The sequence below is a fragment of the Hyla sarda genome, chromosome 10 (assembly GCF_029499605.1).
Source record: "Hyla sarda isolate aHylSar1 chromosome 10, aHylSar1.hap1, whole genome shotgun sequence".
Classification (NCBI taxonomy): domain Eukaryota; kingdom Metazoa; phylum Chordata; class Amphibia; order Anura; family Hylidae; genus Hyla; species Hyla sarda.
Window position 1 is genome coordinate 94,204,328 of NC_079198.1, and position 27,830 is coordinate 94,232,157.

Below are 27,830 nucleotides of genomic sequence, written 5' to 3' on the forward strand. Positions count from 1 at the left end.
TGAGCAGTAAAGGACATGTATCGTCCCTGACCGTAGTTACAGCTCGAGACGTCGGCGATGCCGTGCACTTTGGTAAACACTGACAGGCTCAAGGACTGGACCACCTTCTCTTCTACAAAATTGTGCAGGGCTGGTACTGCCTTCTTCGCAAAGAAATAATGGCTGAGCACTCTCCACCTCGGTTAGGCACAAGCCATCAGTTCTATGAAAGGTGCAGAGCCCACCACTTGAAAAGGGAGGGACTGCAGCACCAACAACTTAGACAGGAGCACATTCAGCTTCTGTGCCGTTGGATGAGTGGGCGCATACTGTTGTCTCTTGGACATGGCTTCACTAATGGATTGTTGGCGGAATGGCTGACTAAAAGTAGGAGGAGCAGGAGCATCTGGAGCGACAGAAGGAGGGTTATGACAAACAGCTCCCTTCGGCTGAGGTGGTGGAGCCTTCGCTGGCTGAAACTGGGAGCGGCTGGCCACTGGGTGATGCAGCAGGCTGGACCACTACATCGGAGCCATGGTTCTCCCAGGCAGCTTTATGGTGGCAAAGCATATGTTGACACAGGGCTGTGGTGCCAACATTGGGACCCTGGCCACACTTCCCCTTCTGATGACATATCTTGCATGTGGCTATGTGAACCTCCTCCGGATGCTTGATGAAAAACTGCCACACCACCAAGTAGCTGATTTTCCCACCAACAGTCCGCACTAATTGAATGCTACTGTCGCCGTCTCCATGAACCCCTGCTCCACTACCTCCCGGGAGGGTAGGCTACCGCGAAGCAAGTGGTCTCCCCCGGGCACATTTGGCTCCAGAATTTCCACTTCTGCCACATGTTTACTGCCAACCACGCTACCGCCTTGCTGGCTCAGCTGCTGCCTGACGGGCAACCTGCAACTCTCTTCTCCTGATGATGATGAAGCCCCTTCTGCACCCGGCTCCCAATTGCGATCGGCATCATGAACAAATGTCTGAACGTCACTGATGTCCTCCTCAGGTTCCTCAACAGTGTCTGCTTCAGGACCCTGAACCCTGGCAACACCATCTCCCATGTCCCTCTCCTAATCACTACTTGCCTGCCTAACAGAGGAAGCGGCGCATGTCTCCTCCATTTCTTGGCTGGGCAAAAGCTGCTGTCCACTATTAGATCGTCCTCAGAGAATAGGGGAGCTTAACTCAAAGCATAAGATACTTCTGTAGGGGAGGGAACAGCATAGGACAGAGGCAATGGGAGGACAGGGACTGCTCCTGGGCCATGCAAACTGAGGGTTGTGTCTGAGGAACCCACCGACTGTTAACTTGGGGTGTCAGATGTCACTTTTGTGATGAAGTGGATGACCGTGTTAATCAATCGACGACGGCAGATTGGTTGCTGGTCGAGACACGACCACTAGCTGATAACGGGAGCTCAGGCATCTCGCTGTGACTTCTGCTGCCACTCACCCCTAGTCTTCTGCGACCTCTGCCTGAAGGATTTAGGATTCTACCACTCTTCTGTGCACATCCTGCCACTTCTCTGCCTGACATACTTTGTGCGTATCTGATGGGAGTACAATATGCTTCTCTATGCTTAAAACAGTATTTGTCTAGAACAGCAGCAGGTGTGCACTTTTGGCTGTCCTTTCACAGTATCTAGGCCCTTGACAGATTAACAGGTACAAAATAGTACACTACTTAGATGTAGATATGTGGTATGCACTGATGAGGGCAAGAAAATGCTCTGCAGTACACTTAAAAAAGTATCTGAGAACAACACCAGCCGGTGAGTACTTTTGCCTGGACTTTCACACTATGTAGGCCCTTGACAGATTAACAGGTAAAAAATAGTACACTACTTAGATGTACATATGCGGTATGCACTTATGAGGGCAGAAAAATGCGCTACAGTATGCCTAAAAACTCAGTATTTTTTTAAAACACCAGCTGGTGATTACTTTTGTCTGTCCTTTCACAGTATGTACACCCTTGACAGTTTAACAGGTAATAATAGTATACTACTTAGATGTCCGTATGCGGTATGCAGAAAAATTTGCTACAATACCCTTAAAAAAACGTATATTTTTGTAAAACACCAGCAGTACACAATAGTGCTGAAGCCAAAAAAAACTGTGTACTAAACACAAAATTTCACTCTATCAAAGACTATTAGGAGTGGACTGCTGTTTATTATACCGTCTACAAACAAGTATAACCAGCAGATGATTTGTTGTGGAACAAGGACACAGAATTGCGCTGAAAAATTATTCCTGCCTCCTCTGCTAAGGTTTATGAATTTGAGGCAGCTTGTTGAAATGTATGAGGCAACACACAGCTATCTGCCCCTCTCCGTAATACAATGTTGAAGAAAGTGACTGGGAGGTTTATGGCTGCAGTAAAAATCCTTTTCAGTGAAAAAAACACTGCTCTCTGTCCACCAGAATGCTGATGTGACTAGGATGTGAAATGCTGCTGGAATTAGCTATTATGTGTAACACACACAGAGATGTCCTTCCTATATGTATGAAGTGTAATGAATGATATGACGAGCCGCAAAATGCCTGCCGAATATATAGGGTTGTGACATCACAGGGGTGACTGGCTGCTGATAGGCTGTATCCTGCATGTGATTCAGGGTCATCCCGCCTACTCCCCTTCCCGCCTTGCCTTCCCACCTTCCCAGCGTTCCTTGCCCCATGTAATCACAAGTGACATTTGACACCCCCAGTCAACAGTTTGTGGGTTCCTCAGACACAACCATCAGTTTGCATGACCCGGGAGCAGTCCTTGTCCTCCCATTGCCTCTGTTCTATGCTGTTCCCTCCCCCACAGAAGTATCCTATGCTGTGGGTTCAGTTCCACTTCTTAGTCAGGACAATCTACTGGAGGACAGTCAGCAGCTACTGCCCAGCCAACAAGTGGAGGAGACATTCCCCTGTTTCCTTTGCTAGGCGGGCAAGTAGTGATGAGGAGAGTTGCGTGGTAGGTGGTGTTGGAAGCGTTCAGGCTCCTGAAGCACACACTGTTGAGGAACCTGAGGAGGATGTGCTGACACAACTCGATGATGATGAAACTGATTGCACTTGGGAGCCAGGTGCAGAAGGGGCCTCATCAACATCAGGATAAGAGGGTTGCAGGTTGCCCGTGAGGCAGCAGTTGAGCCAGCAAGGTGGTAGCATAGTTGGGAGTCAGCATGGTGGAAGCAGTGGGAAGTTTGGAGCCAAACATACCTGGGGTAGACCACCTGCTACGCGGCAGACTACCTGCCCAGGAGGTAGTAGAACAGGGGTCCCTGGAGTCGGTGGCAGTAGCAGTCAGTGCGGACTGTTAGTGGGAAAATCAGCTACTCTGCGGTGTGGCAGTTTTTCATCATGTATCAGGAGGATGTTAACATGGCCACATGCAATTAAAAAAAAATATATTTAATCTTTTCAATTGTGAGGCCCTTTGGTCTGGGCCTCGAGGCTGTGTCATTCTATCACCACATGGTCTCCTATTGCTGCTGCCACCTCCAGGCTTGGTCATTCTAAAATCTTCAATTAAAAATTTCAAAAATATCTTTAATCTTTTCTATTGTGAGGCCCTATGGGCTCCCCAGACGGTTGCCACCTCCAGGCTGGGTCATTCTGCCACTATATGGTCTCCTCTTGCTGCCGCCAATTCCAGGCTATGTCATTCTGACAGATTATGGTCTCCTCATGCTGCTACAACCTCCTCCAGACTGTGTCATTGTGCCACCATATGGTCTCTCTTTAATAAAATTTTTCAAAAATATCTTTAATCTTTAAATAAATTCAAATAAAATTTAAATTACATAAAAAAAATCTCTTCAATTTTTATGCCATTTGGTCTCCCTGCTGCCACATCTAGACGCTCTGCGACAGTGATTTTAATAGTGATGCCTGTAATCTGCATGTCATACTAAATAACAGTATTACACTAACACAGCACACTCCCTATACGTGTTAAGACAAGGCAAAGCGTTCTACACCCCTATTGAGGCTCTCTGTAGCCCAGAAATAGCTGTTTTTAATAGTGATATACCGCAAATAAATTCGGACCAAAACAAATTTTGGGGGGAAAATTCGTCGAATCGGCCAAATAGAAATTTTTCCAAAATTTACTCATCTCTAGTCATCAGCAAAATGACACACCTTACCATCGAGACCTTTTGCAATTTCACTAATGAAGATATTAAACAAAATTGGTCCCAGTACAGATCCCTGAGGTCCCCATTGGTAACAAGACCTTGCTCTGAATATACTCCATTGACTTCAACCCTCTGTTGTCTGTCACTCAGCCACTGCCTAATCCACTCAAAAATATGGGAGTCCAAGCGCAAAGACTGTAGTTTATAGATCTTCTATGTAGGACAGTGTCAAAAGCCTTACTAAAATCTAGATACTAGATATGCAATGTCTACTGACCCTCCGACATCTCTTATTTTAGTCACCCAGTCAAAAAAAGCAATAAGATTTGTTTGACATGATCTTCCTGAAGTCAACTCATGTTGTTTTTCATCTTGCAAGTCATGGAATGTTATATGTTCCACAATCCTATCCTTTAGTAGGGTTTCCATTAATTACCGCACTATTGATGTCAGACTTACTGACCTATAGTTGCTTGATTTCTCCCTATTACCTTTCTTGTGAAATGGGCATGACATTTGCTAATTTCCAATCTTCCGGGATGACTCCTGTTACCAATGATTGGTTAAATAAATCTGTTAACGGTTTTGCTAGTTCACCGCTAAGCTCTTTAATAATTTTGGGTGTATCCCATCAGCCCCCTGTGACTTATTTGTCTTAACTTTAGACAGCAAACATAGAACCTCTTACTCTGTAAAGACATATGCATCAAACGGTTCATTAGTCTTCCTCACTAATTGATGTCCTTTTCCTTCTTATTCTTCTGTAAAAACTGAACAGAAGTACTCATTAAGGCAGTTGGCTAACCCTTTATTCTCTTCTACATACCTTCCTTCCTTTGTTTTAAATTTAGTTATTCCTTGTTTTAATTTCCTTTTTTCATTTATATATCTGAAAATTGTCTTATCCCCTTTTTTCACAGACTGAGCTAATTTTTCTTCTGCCTGCGCTTTAGAAGTTCTTATAACTTGCTTGGCCTCTTTCTTCATTGCTCTGTTTTTTTTTTTTTTTTTATTAATAATTACTAAATGCTAGCTTTTTGTTTTTTATGATTTTGGCCACTTCTGCTGAGTACCACAGTGGTCTCTTCCTTTTTATGCTTTTAAAGACAAGTCTAATGCAATTATCTGTTGCCTTCAAGAATGCATATTTTAAGTAGTCCCATTTCTCCTGGACTCCATATAATCCGTTCCAGTCTGATAGGGACTCATTTATGACTAATCTCATTTTTGAAAAGTCGTTTTTTCTGAAATCTAAAACTTTTGTTTTTGTGTGGTATGACTCCTTAACTGTTGTTATGTTAAACCACACTAATTGGTGATCACTAGATCCCAAGCTTTCGCCTACAGTAAGATCATATACCAAATCCTCATTTGTGAGTACCAAATCCAAAATGGCCTTCCTCAGGGTTGGCTCCTCAACCACTTTTTGTAGAGATAATCTCAGTAGGGAATTTAGAATATCTGTACTCCTGGCAGAACTGGCTATGTTGGTTTTCCAGTTTATATCCGGAAGATTGAAGTCTACCATAATGATAACTTCTCCCTGCATTGTCATTTTAGCTATTTCCCCAACTAGTAGATCATCTAATTTTTTAAAGGAGTAGTCCGGTGTGCACTTTTCTTATTTTATCTGGTCGGGGCTGCAAAAAAAAAGAAAACAAACTTTCTCTTGCCTGCCTTCGTGCCCCCGGAGCTCCGGTACAGGTACGTCACACGGAGCTTTAGCCTATCACCGGCTGAGGCGGGACATCGCTGTGACCGGTGAGAGGCTGAAGCTCCATGTGACGTGCCGGGCTAACAGGAAGTAAGAAGCAAACAGCCTGGCGACCGAACACCTGTCCCGGAGCTCCGGGGGCGCGCAGGCAGGCAAGAGAAAGTTTGCTTTCTTTTTTTTTTGCAGCCCGGACTGGATAAAATAAGAAAAGTGTGCATCGGACTACTCCTTTAACTTGGCCAGGTGGTCTATATATCACACCTATACGAGTTACTGCATGATTACCAAACTGCAACATAACCCAAACTGACTCTATGTTGGCATCACTAACTTGTATTAGGTTAGATTTTCTGCTATATTTCACATACAGGGCCACCCCTCTACCTTTCTTGCCTTCCCTGTCTCTTCTGTATAAAGAGTACCCTGCTATGGTTATTGTCACGATGCCGGCTGGCAGGTAGTGGATCCTCTATGCCAGAGAGGGATAGGCGAGAACCGCGCTAGTGGACCGGTTCTAAGTCACTACTGGTTTTCACCAGAGCCCGCCGCAAAGCGGGATGGTCTTGCTGCGGCGGTAGTGACCAGGTCGTATCCACTAGCAACGGCTCACCTCTCTGACTGCTGAAGATAGGCGAGGTACAAGGGAGTAGGCAGAAGCAAGGTCGGACGTAGCAGAAGGTCGGGGGCAGGCGGCAAGGTTCGTAGTCAGGGTGGTTAGCAGAAGTTCTGGTACACAGGCTTTAGACACACAAAACGCTTTCACTAGGCACAAGGGCAACAAGATCCGGCAAGGGAGTGCAAGGGAGGAGACCAGATATAGCCAGGGAGCAGGTGGAAGCCAATTAAGCTAATTGGACCAGGCACCAATCATTGGTGCACTGGCCCTTTAAGTCTCAGGGAGCTGGCGCGCGCGCGCCCTAGAGAGCGGAGCCGCGCGCGCCAGCACATGACAGCAGGAGACGGGAACGGGTAAGTGACCTGGGATGCGATTCGCGAGCGGGCGCGTCCCGCTGTGCGAATCGCATCCCCGACGGCCATGACAGGGCAGCGCTCCCGGTCAGCGGGACCGACCGGGGCGCTGCGGAGAGAGAGACGCCGTACGCGCTCCGGGGAGGAGCGGGGACCCGGAGCACTAGGCGTAACAGTTATGCCCCAGTCATTACTCTCATTAAACTCTGTCTAAGTAACAGCCACTAAATCTACATTCTCAGATGCCATTATTGACCCAAGTTCATTCATCTTATTACCTAAACTGTGAGCATTTGTAGACAAGACTCTTGTCAATTCTTAACCTATGTACCTGACATGTTCTGGCATTGTTTAGGAGGGCAATTGGACTCATGTATTATCTTTCTTTTGCACCCCCCCCCCCCTTCCTAGTTTAAGTACCCCTCAGCAAATTCTTGGAATTCTTAGGTCTCCCCTTCTCTTTGTCCGGTAACTGCCTCCCCTGGGATGAGGACACCGGGAAAGGGTGGAGGGATTCCTCAACGGCAGGCAGAACAGCAGGAGTAGGAATGGGGAGGGAGGGCAGAGGGCGAGGCCTGGCACGGGGCAGTGTGACACCAGGACGAGGGCCATGAGGGGACACAGAGGCTTGCCTGATGGGACTGGGAGGGGGGGAGAGGCATTTCCTGTGGCAGGCAGAGTCCCTAACGACCTTAGGGGGACCGGATACAGGAGGAACCACAGGGTCACGGCAGGGAGTACTGGGAACCGGTTTAAGGCAGTCCTTGGAACAAGAGGGACCCCAACTCTTGATCTCCCCAGTGGACCAATCCAGGGTTGGGGAATGGTGTTGAAGCCAGGGTAGTCCAAGGAGAATTTCGGAAGTGCAATTAGGAAGAACAAAAAATTCAATTTTCTCGTGATGAGGTCCGATGCACATTAGGAGGGGCTCCGTGCGGTAACGCACGGTGCAATCCAACCTGGCTCCGTTGACCGCGGAAATGTGGAGTGGCTTGACAAGACGGGTCACCGGAATGCGGAATTTATTCACTAAGGACTCCCGAATAAAATTCTCAGAGGCACCAGAGTCCAGGCAGGCCACGGCTGAGAGGGAAGAGCTGGCTGAAGTAGAAATCCGAACAGGCACCTTGAGACGTGGAGAAGCCGACTTAGCATCAAGGGACGCCACACCCACGAGAGCTGGGTGCGAGCGTGCGTATCCCAGACGTGGAGGACGGATTGGGCAATCCACCAAAAAATGTTCGGTACTGGCACAGTACAGACAAAGATTCTCTTCCTTACGGCGATTCCTCTCTTCCAGGGTCAGGCGAGACCGATCCACTTGCATGGCCTCCTCGGCGGGAGGCCTAGGCGCAGATTGCAATGGATACTGTGGGAGAGGTGTCCAGAGATCTAAGTCTTTTTCCTGGCGGAGTTCTTGATGCCTCTCAGAAAAACGCATGTCAATGCGAGTGGCAAGATGAATGAGTTCATGCAGGTTAGCAGGAGTTTCTCGTGCGGCCAGAACATCTTTAATGTTGCTGGATAGGCCTTTTTTAAAGGTCGCGCAGAGGGCCTCATTATTCCAGGATAGTTCTGAAGCAAGAGTACGGAATTGTATGGCGTACTCGCCAACGGAAGAATTACCCTGGACCAGGTTCAGCAGGGCAGTCTCAGCAGAAGAGGCTCGGGCAGGTTCCTCAAAGACACTTCGAATTTCCGAGAAGAAGGAGTGTACAGAGGCAGTGACGGGGTCATTGCGGTCCCAGAGCGGTGTGGCCCAAGACAGAGCTTTTCCAGACAGAAGGCTGACTACGAAAGCCACCTTAGACCTTTCAGTAGGAAACTGGTCCGACATCATCTCCAAGTGCAGGGAACATTGCGAAAGAAAGCCACGGCAAAACTTAGAGTCCCCATTAAATTTGTCCGGCAAGGACAGGCGGAGGCTAGGAGTGGCCACTCGCTGCGGAAGGGGTGCAGGAGCTGGCGGAGGAGATGGTTGTTGCTGCTGTAGTTGGGACTGAACTTGCTGTAGCTGTGACTGTTGCTGCTGTAGCTGCGACTGGAGTTGCTGTGTCATGGTGGTCAAGTACGACAGCTGGTGCTCTTGACGGGCTTGCTGGGCGACCACCGTGGTGAGGTCGGCGACAACTGGCAGAGGAACTTCAGCGGGATCCATGGCCGGATCTACTGTCACGATGCCGGCTGGCAGGTAGTGGATCCTCTATGCCAGAGAGGGATAGGCGAGAACCGCGCTAGTGGACCGGTTCTAAGTCACTACTGGTTTTCACCAGAGCCCGCCGCAAAGCGGGATGGTCTTGCTGCGGCGGTAGTGACCAGGTCGTATCCACTAGCAACGGCTCACCTCTCTGACTGCTGAAGATAGGCGAGGTACAAGGGAGTAGGCAGAAGCAAGGTCGGACGTAGCAGAAGGTCGGGGGCAGGCGGCAAGGTTCGTAGTCAGGGTGGTTAGCAGAAGTTCTGGTACACAGGCTTTAGACACACAAAACGCTTTCACTAGGCACAAGGGCAACAAGATCCGGCAAGGGAGTGCAAGGGAGGAGACCAGATATAGCCAGGGAGCAGGTGGAAGCCAATTAAGCTAATTGGACCAGGCACCAATCATTGGTGCACTGGCCCTTTAAGTCTCAGGGAGCTGGCGCGCGCGCGCCCTAGAGAGCGGAGCCGCGCGCGCCAGCACATGACAGCAGGAGACGGGAACGGGTAAGTGACCTGGGATGCGATTCGCGAGCGGGCGCGTCCCGCTGTGCGAATCGCATCCCCGACGGCCATGACAGGGCAGCGCTCCCGGTCAGCGGGACCGACCGGGGCGCTGCGGAGAGAGAGACGCCGTACGCGCTCCGGGGAGGAGCGGGGACCCGGAGCGCTAGGCGTAACAGTTATGCCCCAGTCATTACTCTCATTAAACTCTGTCTAAGTAACAGCCACTAAATCTACATTCTCAGATGCCATTATTGACCCAAGTTCATTCATCTTATTACCTAAACTGTGAGCATTTGTAGACAAGACTCTTGTCAATTCTTAACCTATGTACCTGACATGTTCTGGCATTGTTTAGGAGGGCAATTGGACTCATGTATTATCTTTCTTTTGCACCCCCCCCCCTTCCTAGTTTAAGTACCCCTCAGCAAATTCTTGGAATTGTTCACTGAGTACAGTCGTACCCTTGAGAGAGAGATGCAAACCCTGTTTTATGTACAGTTCCTTTCTATTCCACTTTGCAGAGATGGCCAGAAGAAGTCATCATGGCAGTCTAGGCCAAACGGAGAGGCTAAGGGAGAGTGACTTGATATAACTGCATTTTATTTTCTTATATAAGGTCTACAGCATGACTATACCCTATACAGTGTCATTGATTGTAGTACTGGTATCTAACCAATGTAGAGTCACTGCATGAGGATTGTATTACTTGTACTGTTTTTTGTGGTGGTTGTATGTGGTCATGTTGTGGAGTTACTTGATTGTATTATTGGCAACCAAGGTAATTTATAATTTAGTGATGATGAAGAGAACATTTCTAATAGTATTATTTATGAACAGTATGGTGGTATTCAGTATATTTGTGGTAGTAATATGTAGAGTTCATTTTATTTCCTTAACCTAAGATTGAAGTGTTTTTTGCCTGCACACCAGCACTCAGTTATGAAGGGATCTCCAACACAAATTATATGCAAAAGAGTTGGTTTGGAAGGAGGGTAAAAGGTAAAGCAGATTTTATTTTATTGATCTGAGCTAGACTAAACACAATATTTTTTCTAATTTGTTTCTGTATCTGATTGTAATTTTGTTTTTATTTCATATAAAATATATTCATTTTAGACATATGCTTTACAGCAAGCCCCATGGACATAGGCACAATATACTGGCCAAGACTCTATTCACTACAATGGGAGAGTTTACTGGACATGCTCTGTGACCTGTGCAGAGGCCATTCCACAGAAAGGGACTGAGCTGTGACAATCAACTACTGTAAATAGTCTTGTCCCATCTTATCTTTATATTGGTGTCATCTTTTACTATAATCCTGTCTGTAATGATAAGGAGGACACTGATAGAAAGTTATTTGTTTAGAAAAGAAAGTGACAGATTATTATTAGGCTTAGTGGCCAGAATGAAAACTGAGAGATTTCAGCTTTAGTTTAAAATACTGATAGATAAAATCACCATAAATTATAAAAAAAAATATATATAACATAAAAATTAATTTGAAGAATAGGTAATTTTCTGGTGACAGGTTTCCTGTGGGTTTCATATGGGAAGGTGGCACCAAACTGAATCTTTACCTTTGGTCTGGTAAAGCTTTGCTATATCTCTGGAGTAAAATATGGTGGAATTGTGGGGCATTTGTGCAGCATATAATAATGCACCTCACAGGGCATTATTCTTCAAAAAGCCTACCCTACAATCATTGAATGCATGGCTATGTAATAAAAGACAATGCACCTGTATATAGCAGCTGTATATGCTGAAGTGTACATAGGTTGCTGCCAACCAACAGTAGCAGGGTAGAGAGATTCATAAGCACATCCTATATAAAGGCTTTTTTCTTGTGTCATTTGTCATATTAACTCTTTTGACCTCTTTCAGTATACCGCGTCTACCAGAACAGTATGTTATAATGACAGATCCACATGTTACAAACCACACAATGACAGAAATTACATTTTTTTTTACTTTCCCAGCTGTAAAACTTGGAAATGTTTGTGTGTGATCCCAGTGGCTCATTTTGCCAGGCACTAGTAGAGAAATACAACCTCATTCAGTATTGACCCTAAGCAGCCTATTATTAATGTTCCTTAAAAATCCTCTAAATGTCGTTCGTACAGTATGTTTAAAGGTCACCGCTCACTGTAAATTCCATTTGCAGGGCATTAGCACAAGATGTTTCATAAATGGATGAAAATTATCAATTCAGGCACAGCTTAGAATAGTTATGTTATGTGGAAAAACCTGCAGCACTAGGCAAGAATCAATGACTGATTTATATTGTTATTATAGACTGACACTTATTGTTCCAATACATTTCCCTGTAAAACTGAAAAATAATCTGGAAATATGCTTCTTCAATATGCTTCTTCAACCATCAGTTATTGCTTATCGTTTATCCATTACAGCTGGAGGCTCCCACTTTGAGAAAAATTACATTAGTTTCAATAGGACCTTTCAGCAGTAAAACAGGGGTGTAAATAAGCCCATAGATAGGGCTAGTAATCTTGACTTTTGGGGAACCCCCCCCCCCTCCTTTTCAGCGCTGAGAAATAGAGGTACTCCACCACTAGACATCTTGTCCCCTATCCAAAGGATAAGGCATAAAATGTCTGATCATGGAGGGGACCGGCCGCAAGGACCCCACTGCGATCTCTGGCTTGGCACCCTGGCGTTTGGAACATTTATATTCAGAACGTCAGCTTTGGGCTTCTGTGTTCATGACGTCATGCCACCTCCGTTCATATCTACGGGAGGGGGCCTGAAGACTGTAGAGCAGAAGTACACAGCTGTCAATTCCCCTGCCACAGACATGGAGGGGACGTGGCGTAACGTCACAAATACGGGAAGTCGGCGTTCTGAACATAAATGTTCAGACATCTTATCCTCTATGCCCTATTCTTTGGATAGGGGATAAGTTGTTTAGGGACAGAGTACCCCTTTAAGTGACTAAGGGGTGTTCCCCAACACAGCAAGAACTCAGGTAAGTTCAGCCCATGTCATATTTATTGCTTCCTCATGGCCCACTTATTTGCAAAGAGGAGATGGGCTGCATTTGTCATGCTGGGGAACACTCCCTGGGCACTTGAGCTTTATTCTTATATTTAAAAAAAATAATTATACCTTGCTGATGGAGAGGGCTATTTAATTTAAAAAGGAATGCCTGAAAAGAGAATTAATAGCCCTATCTATCCATCGGCTTATTTACTCTGAAATCATCATTTTACGTAACTAGTCATTGGGGTGGTTCCCGGTAGCTGTTTCCTGCCCCGCCAGCCTCGGAGTGTATAAAGAGAGATGTGTCACTCAAGAAAGGCAGAGCATGGCATAGCCATGGGAACCAACTCCCATGACTACTTATCTGGGTCCCTGTTTTTTTTTTGGGTAAAACTATGATTTCTCTGAAATGCCTGAGCGTTCCAGAGAAAATCATTGTGTCCCTGCATCCTGCTGCCTGAATTTGTTTGACGCTGCCTGTGGCTTTAGGACCATGAAACAGGTTCCCTTTAATTAATGCAAAATTTATATAGGTGAAATCAAATATCGACCCTATTGTCGCATTTTCTAAGAAAAAACAATTGAATGGTATACCCATCTGCATTGATATCACCCTCCATTTCACAGCCTGTTTGTCACAATAGTTTAGCAGTTACATTTTTCAGGTATTCTAATCACAAGATCTCAAGATCAGGAAGAACTATAAATAATATAGAAAAAAATAAAGAGCATGAAATAAAAAAATTAAAAAAAAAAAAAAAAAGGAAAAACACAGTAAAATGCTACAAAGTATATAGACTGACAGGATACAAAAATTCTTCCAGAAGTGGCCACAGATTGAAATACTAACACTGTTGGGGAGACTTATCAAAACCTATGCAGAATAAAAGTTGACCAGTTGCCCTTAGCAACCAATCAGATTACTTCTTTCATTTTTAGAAAGGCCTTTGAAAAATGAAAGAAGCCATCTGATTGATTGCTATGGACAACTGCTTCACTTTTTCTCTGCACAGGTTTTAATACATTTTTCTCTGTGAGTTCTATATGACTGTCTAATACTAGTGTTGAGCGGCATAGGCCATATTCAAATTCGCGAATATTCGTGAATATATGGACGAATATTCGTCATATATTCGCGAATATTCGCATATTCGTAATATTCTCGTTTTATTTTCGCATATGCGAATATTCGCGTATGCGAAAATAACATATGCGAAAATTTGCATATACAAAATTAGCATGCTAAAATGTGCATATATTTGCGTATATGCGAAAATTCGCACACCAGTCTCACACAGTAGTATTAGAGCCTTCTTTACACCACACAAGCTGGAAGCAGAGAGAGGTGATCACTGTGATGTGTACTGTGAAAAAATAAAAATTAAATAAAATACGAATATTCGTAATTACGAATATATAGCGCTATATTCGCGAATATTTGCGAATTCGCGAATATGCGATATTTGCGAATAAAATTCGTATTGCGAATATTCGCGAGCAATACTATCTAATACCACCAAACACTGCTATATAGGGACCAAATAATATCATCTTATAATAACCCTATAGCCCCAGTATCCCCTATAGCTATAACTTGCCTACAGAAAAGTTACTTACAATTGTGCTCCATTACCACCACCAAAGTAAAAGAAAGGTCCTGGACCCCGTGGCTCTTCCATCTTCTTCTCCATAAGATGTGATGGCTGAGGAAGAAGCTTCTGTTGAGCTGTCGATGATCCCATTTTCGTTGACTGTTCTGCTTCAGGCGTCTTCAGTCCAGCTGTTTGGGGGTAAGACAAGTGATAGGGTAAATGCTAAATTGTATGAGCCATTCATCTGTAGGGAGAACAAAAACTCTACTGAACAGTGATTTATCAACCGCCATATCTGTCTGTGCCAGCTTGTTAATACACATATATCTATTCGCCCTCAGACCTGAAGCCTATGTCAACACCAAACAAATAATGGCTTCGGTGGAAGCAATGAAATGATGATCCTATCTTAGATAAAATGCAATGACTGTGAGCATGTTACCAAGGGAAAAGGATTATATGCAAAATTAGAAAGTGTATGTGGCAGTATCCAGCTGTTATTACACTACCAGTATATGTCCAGCTTATAGAGCCTATCACTACTAGTGCCCCATCCCAAATTAACAACAGAACACAGTGACCACCATACAGTTGCTATATAATATCACACACAGTAACTAAATTAATACCACCGTACAATGACCAAATAATAACATCACTCAGTGACTGAATATTACAAGCCAGTGACCAAACACCACCACAATACAATGATGACTGAATATTACCATAAAGTGACCAAACAAAACCGCCATACAATGATGACTGATTATGACCATGAAGTGACCAAACAACACCGCCATACAATGATGACTAAATATTACCATAAAGTGACCAAACAACACCGCCATACAATGATGACTGACTATTACTGTACAATGAATGGCTATTACCATACATTGACGTTTCCCCCCCACCCCAAGATGTTCACAGCCTCTAAGTGCTGCAGAAATAGGAAATATGCTATCCTTAAATAAACAAGTAGGCAGAACTTTGGCCAGCTTCATTCACCCCCCCCCCCCCCCCCCCCCGCCTCTTTATTACTCGAGTCCTCGAGTCAGCACAGTGCAACAGGGATCTCCGGTGTTCAAAAATACATAAATGTTTCTCTATAATAGATGGACTGTGATTCGGTCTGGGAAGGTGGCAATGCAATGTTTGATTGGTTAAGCAGTGCTGTATTCTCTTTGTTATATACATATATATATATATATATATATATATATGTATTATAGATGGTTAAACATAATTTCACCCTGTGTGTTTTGTCTTCTGTTTTCTCTCCAAATGCTTATAGGTTCCAGATGTTTCTTTGTGTAATGCATCATATAAGAAGTGACACCCTAAAGGTATCCTTCCATTGGGAGAAATGTAACTTTAGACATTCCATTTTCCTTTACTATATAAAAATAAAGACATCCTGAAGGTTCCAGTGAGAGCATCTTACACATAACAGAGAGCTGTAAGCTTTGTCTTTCTGGCCAGGATGTATCTACCTTTCTCCCCCAGAAGGATATTAAAAATGTAAATGGGCACTATCATTAAAACTAATTTTTGCTATTGCACTCCTATAAATAAACAAAACCTCTTTCTGATGTACTTTTGTTTAAAAAAAAAAAAAATAATAAGTTTCCTATGTTTTATTTGTGTTTAAAAAATCTGCCACTAGGTGTCTCCCTACTTGTCCAGAGCACATTTCCCCCCATCTCTTGCATAGACTTTGGACTCCTGCTGACCTGGCAGAAATGTAGAAGAGTGAGGGAGGAAGTTCTCCCCTGTATGGCTTCAGATGATGTCACATCTGCTGGATAACGCCCCTTCCCAGTCTGTGAATCTGACTGAAACTGAGCAGAAAATACAGAGCAATATCAAGGTATAAAACTAACAAATAATAAACATAAAGGCAGGAGTTGGTTTATCATGATGGGGGCAGTGAACTGGGAGGATTACAAAATTTAACAAGATGATGACAGATACTCTTTAAAGCTCACACACAATAAGGCGGGATCCCTGGTTTTAGGGACTATGACTAAATATTACAACAGCAGTTTTTACTTAACCGGAAAGCTGACATCCCCTTGAAGTAACAGTCTATGTAAATCTATACTATACAAGTTTAGGTATGTGGCCGTTTTTTTAATTTATTTTTTATATAGTAAATTGCATCAATGTCCACCTGTCAGTAAACAACAACCTATGCCGACCAGTACCTACACTCATCATTTAAAAAATAAACATTATTTCCAAATATAAATATACTATGGAGTCTTTGTGACAGTCTGTAATTGGGAACAAATCATATCAGATCAAACCATGTTCCTTGTACTACAACCAGGCATAATAAGACGGCATGCCAATCCGGAAATGGAGATGTCAGGCAGCAGTGGATATAAATAGATATACCTAGGGCATTACCGAGCTAGCTGCAGTAGTGCTGCGGTGACTCACCTTGCTATGTAATGAGGAAGAGCAGCGCACTTCTCTTTCTATTTAATCAGGGGACTTAGTAAGAACCAGATTTACTTGCTGAAAGCAGATTAGCGGGTTTCTTTTCCTTTAACACTTCACAGTATGGTGAAGCCCGGATCATAATCCGTGGCTTTTAATAGGTGCAAAGCAATACGACTTATTTTAGGGAACTTCTATACGTCTCTATAGGTTATGGGAGTGATATAAATTAAGGAATAATATTTGATAACTTTCAAATTTATAATATATATATATATCAATAGTAAGCAGCACACCAAGTAAAAAGTCCCAGGGGTGCACGCCAATTGGATCTCGGTGCTCCGATCCCGCTTTAGATAAAGATGATAATAGGCAGCACACAAAAATTAGTGCAAAAGAAAGTGTTCTTTATTCCATATACGAGACAACGTTTCAGCGATCTCACATCTTGAAAATGGCGATGTGAGATCGCTGAAACGTTGTCTCGTATATGGAATAAAGAACACTTTCTTTTGCACTAATTTTTGTGTGCTGCCTATTATCATCTTATATATATATATATATATATATATATATATATATATATATATATATATATATATATATATACATGCACAGTGATCCCTCAACTTACAATGGCCTCAACATACAATAGTTTCAACATACAATGGTCTTTTCTGGATCATTGTAAGTGGAAACCAGACTCAACATACAATGTACAGACAGTCCAGATCTGTGAAATGTGTCAATGAACTGACCAATCAGAATGAGCATTCACTGGTAAAACACCTGTATTACTAAAGTGCATGCACTGACTGGTGTCTGGTAGCGCCCCCTACAGTACGGGGAGGTACAACATGTTCTGTACTCTTTACCTGTACCAGGGTTACCTGCTCCTTTGGACACCAGGATAGGGCAACTCCATGTTACTTTTTTAGGACACTGTGTGTACTGTACAGGACCCCGAAGAAGCTCCTGTCCTCTACATAGACCAGTGTTTCCCAAGCAGGCCAAAGGCTTTCCGGGCATGCTGGGAGTTGTAGTTTTGCAACAGCTGGAGGCTCCCTGCTTGGGAAACACTGACATATACATTTATATGTAAGGATTTGCTTTATCTATATTAGTCATCTACTTATTTTTCTTTAATTCTCACTTTTTCCTATTTTTGGATGACATTTTGGTGCCTTTAGAACCAATTACCAGGTATCCATAGAATTATGGTCTCAACATACAATGCTTTCAACATACAATGGTCATCCCAGAACCAATTAATATTGTAACTTGAGGGACTACTGTATATATACATATACACACACACTTTACATAGGAAATACATCCAAAGAGAAGTCAGCAAACAAACTAAATTCTCGTGTCTTTAGAAGTGTTTCCCAAACAGGGCAGCTCCAGCTGTTGCAAAACTACAACTCCCAGCATGCCCGGACAGCCAAAGGCGAACCGGTCGTGCTGGGAGTTGTAGTTTTGCAACAGCTGAAGGCACCCTGGTTGAAAAAACACTGCTATAGACAGTGTATAATAATCTTATTTTGTAAATTACAGAATACAGAACAGCAGAGAACGCTGTGTTAATAATGTGTCTGTCTACTGGTTTCTAAGGGCCCTATTACATAGCCTCTATTACATAGCCTGACGCAAAGCGTGCTGTGAACAAGCATTGAATAAGAGCCTATTAAAAACCACCCTTTGCTTTAGTCTTTCTTTGGTCACCCCTATTACGGCCATCAAACATGCAGTCTACACACAATGATTTATTTAGCAAGTCAGAGCGTCCATCTGGCCCTATTACACAGCGTGTTATCAGTATATTCCGCCGATAATCGTCCATGTTATAGGGCCATAGCACAACCAGCAATATTAACAAGTTCCACATAAACAGTATCTGCTTTGGAATCTGTCGCTACTGAAGGGACACCGCTGGCCCTAATGGCTTGGGCACTTGGAGCTTGCATCCTCATAACATGCTTGGCGCCTGAAATAGAGACAGTTTTATTAATCCTGCTCCTGCTAGATTTCTGACCATTATTGGCCGCTCCCACAAGATGAGCAGACCCCTCTCGCCTGCTCCTTCAACATGTCTGTCCAATCCCTCCCAGTCCCGCAAACAATAGCCTCCCCCTGTGCAATTTAATCAACTCCCTAGCCATTTTATTATCCCCTCTGTACAATATAATTAACCCCCCCCCCTCGTGCCATTTTATTACCCCCTTGTGCCATTTTATCACCCCTTGTGGCATTTAATCAACCTCTTGTGGCATTTCAGAGGGTTTGGGGGACTGAGCTGGATTTTGTCACCACCAGTAGAAGCATGTATCAGTCAGGCTAAGGTACCACGGGGTGTTAGGAGAAATACCTTATCGTGACGCCAGTGCACCATTATCCTATACATGGTCCAAGGTTGGAGACAGCTTCTCCTGGGCAAGACACAGGGAGTAAATGAACACACCGCCGTCAGGTTACGGATAACTGTCTTTTTTTTTTTTTTTTTTTTTTTTAATACTGTTAATTTCTGATAAAGGGAATTTAAGGAATTAATGGTCACAAAATGTGCTAACCCTTTCCCCACTGCAGTTAGAGGTAAGGCTCCTCTCTGATCAGAGATTCCTTTAACATGGTCTGTGATAATGGATACTACAACTTCAGTACCAGATTCATCTAATGTATGTAAAAAAGAAATGATAGGTGGCACCACAAGGGTCTTCACGGCAACAAGCCCCCCATTCAGATGGCGTCGCACACAATAAAAGGCAGGGGAACACCTCAGTGTTTCCCTGTCTTCCATCCCGTGCACCATAATCTGAACAAAAGGTTTGCTATACCACAAAGACCTTGGTGAGTGCCACTTGTTATCTGTTCCCTATGTGCATCTAAGAGAGCATTTTGTCCATATCATTGATATAGAGCATAACATTTTATGGACACCTTCAGTTTTACTAACTGTAAGAGATCTACGACTGATTTATTACTCCACACCTGCTGCAGTGCTAAGTCTCTGTGCTTCTTCTAGATCCATCAATCATCACTGTGCCATTTTGGTTCTGTTAAAAGGGTACTTCACCCTTAGACATCTTATCCCCTATCCAAAGAATAGGGGATAAGATGTCTTATCGCGGGGGATCTTGCTCAGAGCTAACTCCACTCTTTACCAGATTACGAGCAACCACAGACATCGCATGATAACTGTCTTTACTGAGCGGGGTGTAGATGAGATGTGTTACGCCGAGCGCTCCGGGTCCCCGCTCCTCCCCGGAGCGCTCGCTACACTTCCCTCACTGCAGCGCCCCGGTCGGTTCCACGGACCCGGGGCGCTGCGTTACCACCTCCGGCCGGGATGCGATTCGCGATGCGGGTAGCGCCCGCTCGCGATGCGCACCCCGGCTCCCGTACCTGACTCGCTCCCCGTCAGTTCTGTCCCGGCGCGCGCGGCCCCGCTCCCTAGGGCGCGCGCGCGCCGGGTCTTTGCGATTTAAAGGGCCACTGCACCGCTGATTGGTGCAGTGGTTCCAATTAGTGTTTACACCTGTGCACTTCCCTATATCACCTCACTTCCCCTTCACTCCCTCGCCGGATCTTGTTGCCCTAGTGCCAGTGAAAGCGTTCCTTGTGTGTTCCTTGCCTGTGATTCCAGACCTTCTGCCGTTGCCCCTGACTACGATCCTTGCTGCCTGCCCCGACCTTCTGCTACGTCCGACCTTGCTTCTGTCTACTCCCTTGTACCGCGCCTATCTTCAGCAGCCAGAGAGGTTGAGCCGTTGCTAGGGGATACGACCTGGTCACTACCGCCGCAGCAAGACCATCCCGCTTTGCGGCGGGCTCTGGTGAAAACCAGTAGTGACTTAGAACCGATCCTCTAGCACGGTCCACGCCAATCCCTCTCTGGCACAGAGGATCCACCACCTGCCAGCCGGCATCGTGACAGTAGATCCGGCCATGGATCCCGCTGAAGTTCCTCTGCCAGTTGTCGCTGACCTCACCACGGTGGTCGCCCAGCAGTCACAACAGATTGCGCAACAAGGCCAACAGCTGTCTCAACTGACTGTTATGCTACAACAGTTACTACCACAGCTCCAGCAATCATCTCCTCCGCCAGCTCCTGTACCTCCTCCGCAGCGAGTGGCCGCTTCTGGAATACGACTATCCTTGCCGGATAAATTTGATGGGGACTCTAAGTTTTGCCGTGGCTTTCTTTCCCAATGTTCATTACACTTGGAGATGATGTCGGACCAGTTCCCCACTGAAAGGTCTAAGGTGGCTTTCGTAGTCAGCCTGCTGTCTGGAAAAGCCCTGGCTTGGGCCACACCGCTCTGGGACCGCAATGACCCCGTCACTGCCTCTGTACACTCCTTCTTCTCGGAAATTCGAAGTGTCTTTGAGGAACCTGCCCGAGCCTCTTCTGCTGAGACTGCCCTGTTGAACCTGGTCCAGGGTAATTCTTCCGTTGGCGAGTATGCCGTACAGTTCCGTACCCTTGCTTCAGAATTATCCTGGAATAATGAGGCACTCTGCGCGACCTTTAAAAAAGGCCTATCCAGCAACATTAAAGATGTTCTGGCCGCACGAGAAATCCCTGCTAACCTACATGAACTCATCCATCTTGCCACTCGCATTGACATGCGTTTTTCCGAACGGCGTCAGGAGCTCCGCCAGGATATGGACTCTGTTCGCACGAGGCGTTTCTTCTCCCCGGCTCCTCTCTCCTCTGGTCCCCTGCAACCTGTTCCTGTGCCTCCCGCCGTGGAGGCTATGCAGGTCGACCGGTCTCGCCTGACACCCCAAGAGAGGACACGACGCCGCATGGAGAATCTCTGCCTGTACTGTGCTAGTACCGAACACTTCCTGAAGGATTGTCCTATCCGTCCTCCCCGCCTGGAAAGACGTCCGCTGACTCCGCACAAAGGTGAGACAGTCCTTGATGTCTACTCTGCTTCTCCACGTCTTACTGTGCCTGTGCGGATGTCTGCCTCTGCCTTCTCCTTCTCTGCTGTGGCCTTCTTGGACTCTGGATCTGCAGGAAATTTTATCTTGGCCTCTCTCGTCAACAGGTTCAACATCCCGGTGACCAGTCTCGCCAGACCCCTCTACATCAATTGTGTAAACAATGAAAGATTAGACTGTACTATACGTTTCCGCACGGAGCCCCTTCTAATGCGCATCGGATCTCATCACGAGAGGATTGAACTGTTGGTCCTCCCCAATTGCACTTCTGAAATCCTTCTTGGACTTCCCTGGCTTCAACTCCATTCCCCAATCCTGGATTGGTCCACTGGGGAGATCAAGAGTTGGGGGCCCTCTTGTTCCAAGGACTGCTTAAAACCGGTTCCCAGTAAACCTTGCCGTGTCCCTGTGCTTCCTCATGTAACCGGTCTCCCTAAGGCCTATATGGACTTTGCGGACGTTTTTTGCAAAAAACAAGCTGAGACTCTACCTCCTCACAGGCCTTATGATTGTCCCATCGACCTCCTCCCGGGCACTACTCCACCCCGGGGCAGAATCTATCCTCTGTCCGTCCCAGAGACTCTTGCCATGTCTGAATACGTCCAAGAAAATTTAAAAAAGGGCTTTATCCGTAAATCCTCCTCTCCTGCCGGAGCCGGATTTTTCTTTGTGTCCAAAAAAGATGGCTCTCTACGTCCTTGCATTGACTACCGCGGTCTTAATAAAATCACGGTTAAGAACCGCTACCCCCTACCCCTCATCTCTGAACTCTTTGATCGTCTCCAAGGTGCCCATATTTTTACCAAACTGGACTTAAGAGGTGCTTATAATCTCATCCGCATCAGAGAGGGGGATGAATGGAAAACGGCATTTAACACCAGAGATGGACACTTTGAGTATCTGGTCATGCCCTTTGGTCTATGCAACGCCCCTGCCGTCTTCCAAGACTTTGTTAATGAAATTTTTCGTGATCTCCTATACTCCTGTGTTGTTGTATATCTGGACGATATCCTGATTTTTTCTGCCAATCTTGAAGAACACCGCCAGCATGTCCGTATGGTTCTTCAGAGACTTCGTGATAATCAACTCTATGCCAAAATAGAGAAATGTCTGTTTGAATGCCAATCTCTTCCTTTTCTAGGATACTTGGTCTCTGGCCAGGGACTACAAATGGACCCAGATAAACTCTCTGCCGTCTTAGATTGGCCACGCCCCTCCGGACTCCGTGCCATCCAACGTTTTTTGGGGTTCGCCAATTATTACAGGCAATTTATTCCACATTTTTCTACCATTGTGGCTCCTATTGTGGCTTTAACAAAAAAAAATGCCGATCCCAAGTCTTGGCCTCCTCAAGCGGAAGACGCCTTTAAACGACTCAAGTCTGCCTTTTCTTCGGCTCCCGTGCTCTCCAGACCTGACCCATCTAAACCCTTCCTATTGGAGGTTGATGCCTCCTCAGTGGGAGCTGGAGCTGTCCTTCTACAAAAAAACTCTTCCGGGCATGCTGTTACTTGTGGTTTTTTTTCCAGGACCTTCTCTCCGGCGGAGAGGAACTACTCCATCGGGGATCGAGAGCTTCTAGCCATTAAATTAGCACTTGAGGAATGGAGGCATCTGCTGGAGGGATCAAGATTTCCAGTTATTATTTACACCGATCACAAGAACCTCTCCTACCTCCAGTCTGCCCAACGGCTGAATCCTCGTCAGGCCAGGTGGTCTCTGTTCTTTGCCCGATTTAATTTTGAAATTCACTTTCGGCCTGCTGATAAGAACATTAGGGCCGATGCTCTCTCTCGTTCCTCAGATGCCTCTGAAATTGAACTCCCTCCTCAACACATCATTCCTCCTGACTGCCTGATTTCCACTTCTCCAGCCTCCATCAGGCAAACTCCTCCAGGAAAGACCTTTGTTTCTCCACGCCAACGCCTTGGGATCCTCAAATGGGGTCACTCCTCCCATCTCGCAGGTCATGCGGGCATTAAGAAATCTGTGCAACTCATCTCTCGCTTCTATTGGTGGCCGACTCTAGAGACTGATGTGGTGGACTTTGTGCGAGCCTGCACTATCTGTGCCCGGGATAAGACTCCTCGCCAGAAGCCCGCTGGTTTTCTTCATCCTCTACCTGTCCCCGAACAACCTTGGTCTCTGATTGGTATGGATTTTATTACTGACTTACCCCCATCCCATGGCAACACTGTTATTTGGGTGGTCGTTGATCGATTCTCCAAAATGGCACATTTCATCCCTCTTCCTGGTCTTCCTTCAGCGCCTCAGTTGGCTAAACAATTTTTTGTACACATTTTTCGTCTTCACGGGTTGCCTACACAGATCGTCTCGGATAGAGGCGTCCAATTTGTGTCTAAATTCTGGAGGGCTCTCTGTAAACAACTCAAGATTAAATTAAATTTTTCTTCTGCATACCATCCTCAATCCAATGGACAAGTAGAGAGAATTAACCAGATCTTGGGTGACTATTTACGACATTTTGTTTCCTCCCGCCAGGATGACTGGGCAGATCTTCTACCTTGGGCCGAATTCTCGTATAATTTCAGAATCTCTGAATCTTCCTCCAAATCTCCGTTTTTCGTGGTGTACGGCCGTCACCCTCTTCCCCCCCTCCCTACCCCCTTGCCCTCTGGTCTGCCCGCTGTGGATGAAATTTCTCGTGATCTTTCCACCATATGGAAAGAGACCCAAAATTCTCTCTTACAGGCTTCTTCTCGCATGAAGAGATTCGCAGATAAGAAAAGAAGAGCTCCTCCCATTTTTTCCCCTGGAGACAAGGTATGGCTCTCCGCTAAATATGTCCGTTTCCGTGTCCCGAGCTATAAGTTGGGACCACGCTATCTTGGTCCTTTTAAAGTTTTGTCTCAAATTAATCCTGTCTCTTACAAACTTCTTCTTCCTCCTTCTCTTCGTATCCCTAATGCCTTTCACGTCTCTCTTCTTAAACCTCTCATCCTCAACCGTTTTTCTCCTAAATCTGTTCCTCCCACTCCTGTTTCCGGCTCCTCGGACATCTTCTCTGTCAAAGAGATCTTGGCTTCTAAAAAAGTCAGAGGAAAAACTTTTTTTTTAGTGGATTGGGAGGGTTGTGGTCCAGAAGAGAGGTCCTGGGAACCTGAGGACAATATCCTGGACAAAAGTCTGATCCTCAGGTTCTCAGGCCCCAAGAAGAGGGGGAGACCCAAGGGGGGGGGTACTGTTACGCCGAGCGCTCCGGGTCCCCGCTCCTCCCCGGAGCGCTCGCTACACTTCCCTCACTGCAGCGCCCCGGTCGGTTCCACGGACCCGGGGCGCTGCGTTACCACCTCCGGCCGGGATGCGATTCGCGATGCGGGTAGCGCCCGCTCGCGATGCGCACCCCGGCTCCCGTACCTGACTCGCTCCCCGTCAGTTCTGTCCCGGCGCGCGCGGCCCCGCTCCCTAGGGCGCGCGCGCGCCGGGTCTTTGCGATTTAAAGGGCCACTGCACCGCTGATTGGTGCAGTGGTTCCAATTAGTGTTTACACCTGTGCACTTCCCTATATCACCTCACTTCCCCTTCACTCCCTCGCCGGATCTTGTTGCCCTAGTGCCAGTGAAAGCGTTCCTTGTGTGTTCCTTGCCTGTGATTCCAGACCTTCTGCCGTTGCCCCTGACTACGATCCTTGCTGCCTGCCCCGACCTTCTGCTACGTCCGACCTTGCTTCTGTCTACTCCCTTGTACCGCGCCTATCTTCAGCAGCCAGAGAGGTTGAGCCGTTGCTAGGGGATACGACCTGGTCACTACCGCCGCAGCAAGACCATCCCGCTTTGCGGCGGGCTCTGGTGAAAACCAGTAGTGACTTAGAACCGATCCTCTAGCACGGTCCACGCCAATCCCTCTCTGGCACAGAGGATCCACCACCTGCCAGCCGGCATCGTGACAAGATGGTATTGCACAGACAGTTTGTTGCTGGTTGAGAGAATGCAGGGTATCCCTTTGGGAGCCCTGTTGCTTCGCTGGGACTTGCTTTATCCAAATAAATGAATACTGACTTGAAAGAAGGGTAGATGAATCATGGTAGGTAGGGTTCTTTCAAGGTCTTGAGGCCTTCTCCTCCAGGGCATGAACCTCCACAGTGCGGGTGATCCTTGCAGAATGACCGGATTGAATAAATATTATCTGGGCCTTCCCTTGATGCTTCCACACATCTAAACCACACTGCGGCTCAGACTCAGCACTAGGCTTAACTTGGGGAACCCCCCCCCCCACTACACTATATAGGGGAGAATTTAGGGGTTCCCATTGGCAGGCAGGGTCACATGGGGTTTACACAGATCCTCTTGTAAGGGTACAGTAACATATTTAACATACAACTGAATGACAACAATAAAATGAATATCAAAATATATTAATTTCTCAGTAGAGTTCAAAGCACATTCAATATAATCAAGTCTTCCAGTGGGCCCAATACCTGTGCTGGAGAGCCTCCTGAAGCAGTCTGAAACCACAGGACAGCCATTGGTGCTGGGACATCACACTGCGATGTGCCAAATGCCAGCCAGTAACACGTGTGGTTCTTCAGGAGGTAGGCCCACCACTGATCACCTGATTGAAGAGTTTCCTTCTCTTGGTATAGGACCAGACCACCAGCTCGGATCAGATTCCTCTACCACTAATTAAACTAAACCTTTCCTGTACCCATGGCCACTTCATGTCATCGGCAGTGCTTCCTATTCTCAAAGCCGCATACAAGTTAAAAACTGGGAGACCTTGTTAAAAACATTTATTAAACAGTAGTTTCACCAGATCTATAAGGGAGTTTTGATGTCTTAAATATTAGTCAGAACTACAATAAAAAAAAAAATACCTTAATGTTTTGGACATTATAAATAAAACACACCTCTGAACATACCTGGTAAAATCTGTGAGTTTGAGCCAAGCTGGGGTCTCTTTCTCTTTTTTGCTGTGGATGGTGCTTTCCTTGAGGACCTAGAGGTCTTCACAGTATGGCTTGTTGACTCCTCATGGCTTTTTTCCTGTGGACGATTATCTTCTGGATACTCGTGTTTGTCATTGTTTGCAGATGGCTTTGTTCCTTCTATAGCATCCTTTGTATTGCTTTGTCTTTCATGTTTTTTGATTCCCATCGGCTCTGAAGTAGGTTTTGATGTATCACACAGTTCTTGCTGTGAGGTTTCTTCCCTTGGCTCAGATGGACTCTTCTTCAGCTGCATATTGGGAGATTCCAGGTTTACGCAGTCAAGCTAGGTCATTTTAAAATATTGTTATCTGCAGGGGGAAAACATATTTATCTTTATGAATAAGCATTATAGAAAAATACTGTTGTCGTGAAGGAAAATTTGTTTGCAGTCATGTGCCTACTATCTGTTTGCCTACTTGTAAGCACTGCAAAGTTAGTACACTGTTCTATAAGCTGGTCATGGATATAACAACTATGACTGACATTACAATAATAAAAATAATTGTTAATAAAGTTTCACATTGACGCAAACTTTTGCTTTAGCATTGTCATTATAGCAAAAACATATCACAGAAGAAATCAAGCAGAGGGGGAAAGCCATTACAAGCTGCTATATTAAATACAGTGCTTGGACACACCAACCTGCAATTGGGGTCTGGTGTTTCTTCACCCGTTCAGGCTGCAGCCCCCTTAGATTGAACACTTGGTGGACCATTTTGGTCAATAAAGCAAATATAGGTGTCTTTACACAACCCAAAACGGTGAGCACCTTTTCAAACAATACTAGCTCTATTGTGGCTACATACAGTGTTACCCTATGAGGCCCTCTGGCTTCTTTTTCTTTCTTATCTATATGTGATAATACACAAAGAGGTATGCAAGGCACCAAAAGAAATTTGTATATGTAACATGTAGGCAAAACATGATGTGAACTTAGTTTGGAGGAGGGTTATTGTTTCTTAAAGGGGTGCTCCAGGGAAGTTGAGAAAAATATTTAATGCCCCAAAGCCATCACATTACCTGTTATGTGTACCCTGTGGTTATCCATGCGATTTTGCCTGCTCCTGTGGCCCCTGTTGTCTCCTAATTATAATTTTTCCTTGCTTGCAGCCCAGACTACATCTCTGAGAAGTCAGTGCGGCTGTGTGTAAAGGCTGCCAGCCAATTGTTTTTACTATCTGTGTGCATGCTGTATTGTTGTAGACACAGTGAGCAGCACACACTGTCTTTTCTTTCAAGCCATCCTTTCCCCAGCAATAAATCAGGCTATGCTATGAATGGCAGAAGTCAGTGATTAGATCTACAGCAAGCAAAGAGCAGTGTTATGTGTGGAGGAGACTGGGCTTCTCTGCCTGCAAGGTCCTCACACAGGGAGAGGGAGGGAAG

At 45.6% G+C, this 27,830-nt stretch overlaps 1 protein-coding gene across 3 annotated transcripts in view; it reads right to left on the reverse strand.

Annotated features, from left to right (window-relative positions):
• The window catches only part of TTLL10 (tubulin tyrosine ligase like 10), a 114,932-nt gene that overhangs the window by 52,291 nt on the left and 34,811 nt on the right, over positions 1–27,830 (reverse strand). For all 3 annotated transcript variants that reach the window (XM_056542669.1, XM_056542670.1, XM_056542668.1), the window contains exons 2-3: positions 26,376–26,752; positions 14,127–14,289 (exon numbers count right to left, since the gene is read on the reverse strand). In XM_056542669.1, the coding sequence (XP_056398644.1) occupies positions 14,127–14,289; positions 26,376–26,697 (485 nt within the window). In that variant the 5' untranslated portion in view covers positions 26,698–26,752. The remainder of the gene's footprint in view (positions 1–14,126; positions 14,290–26,375; positions 26,753–27,830) is intronic.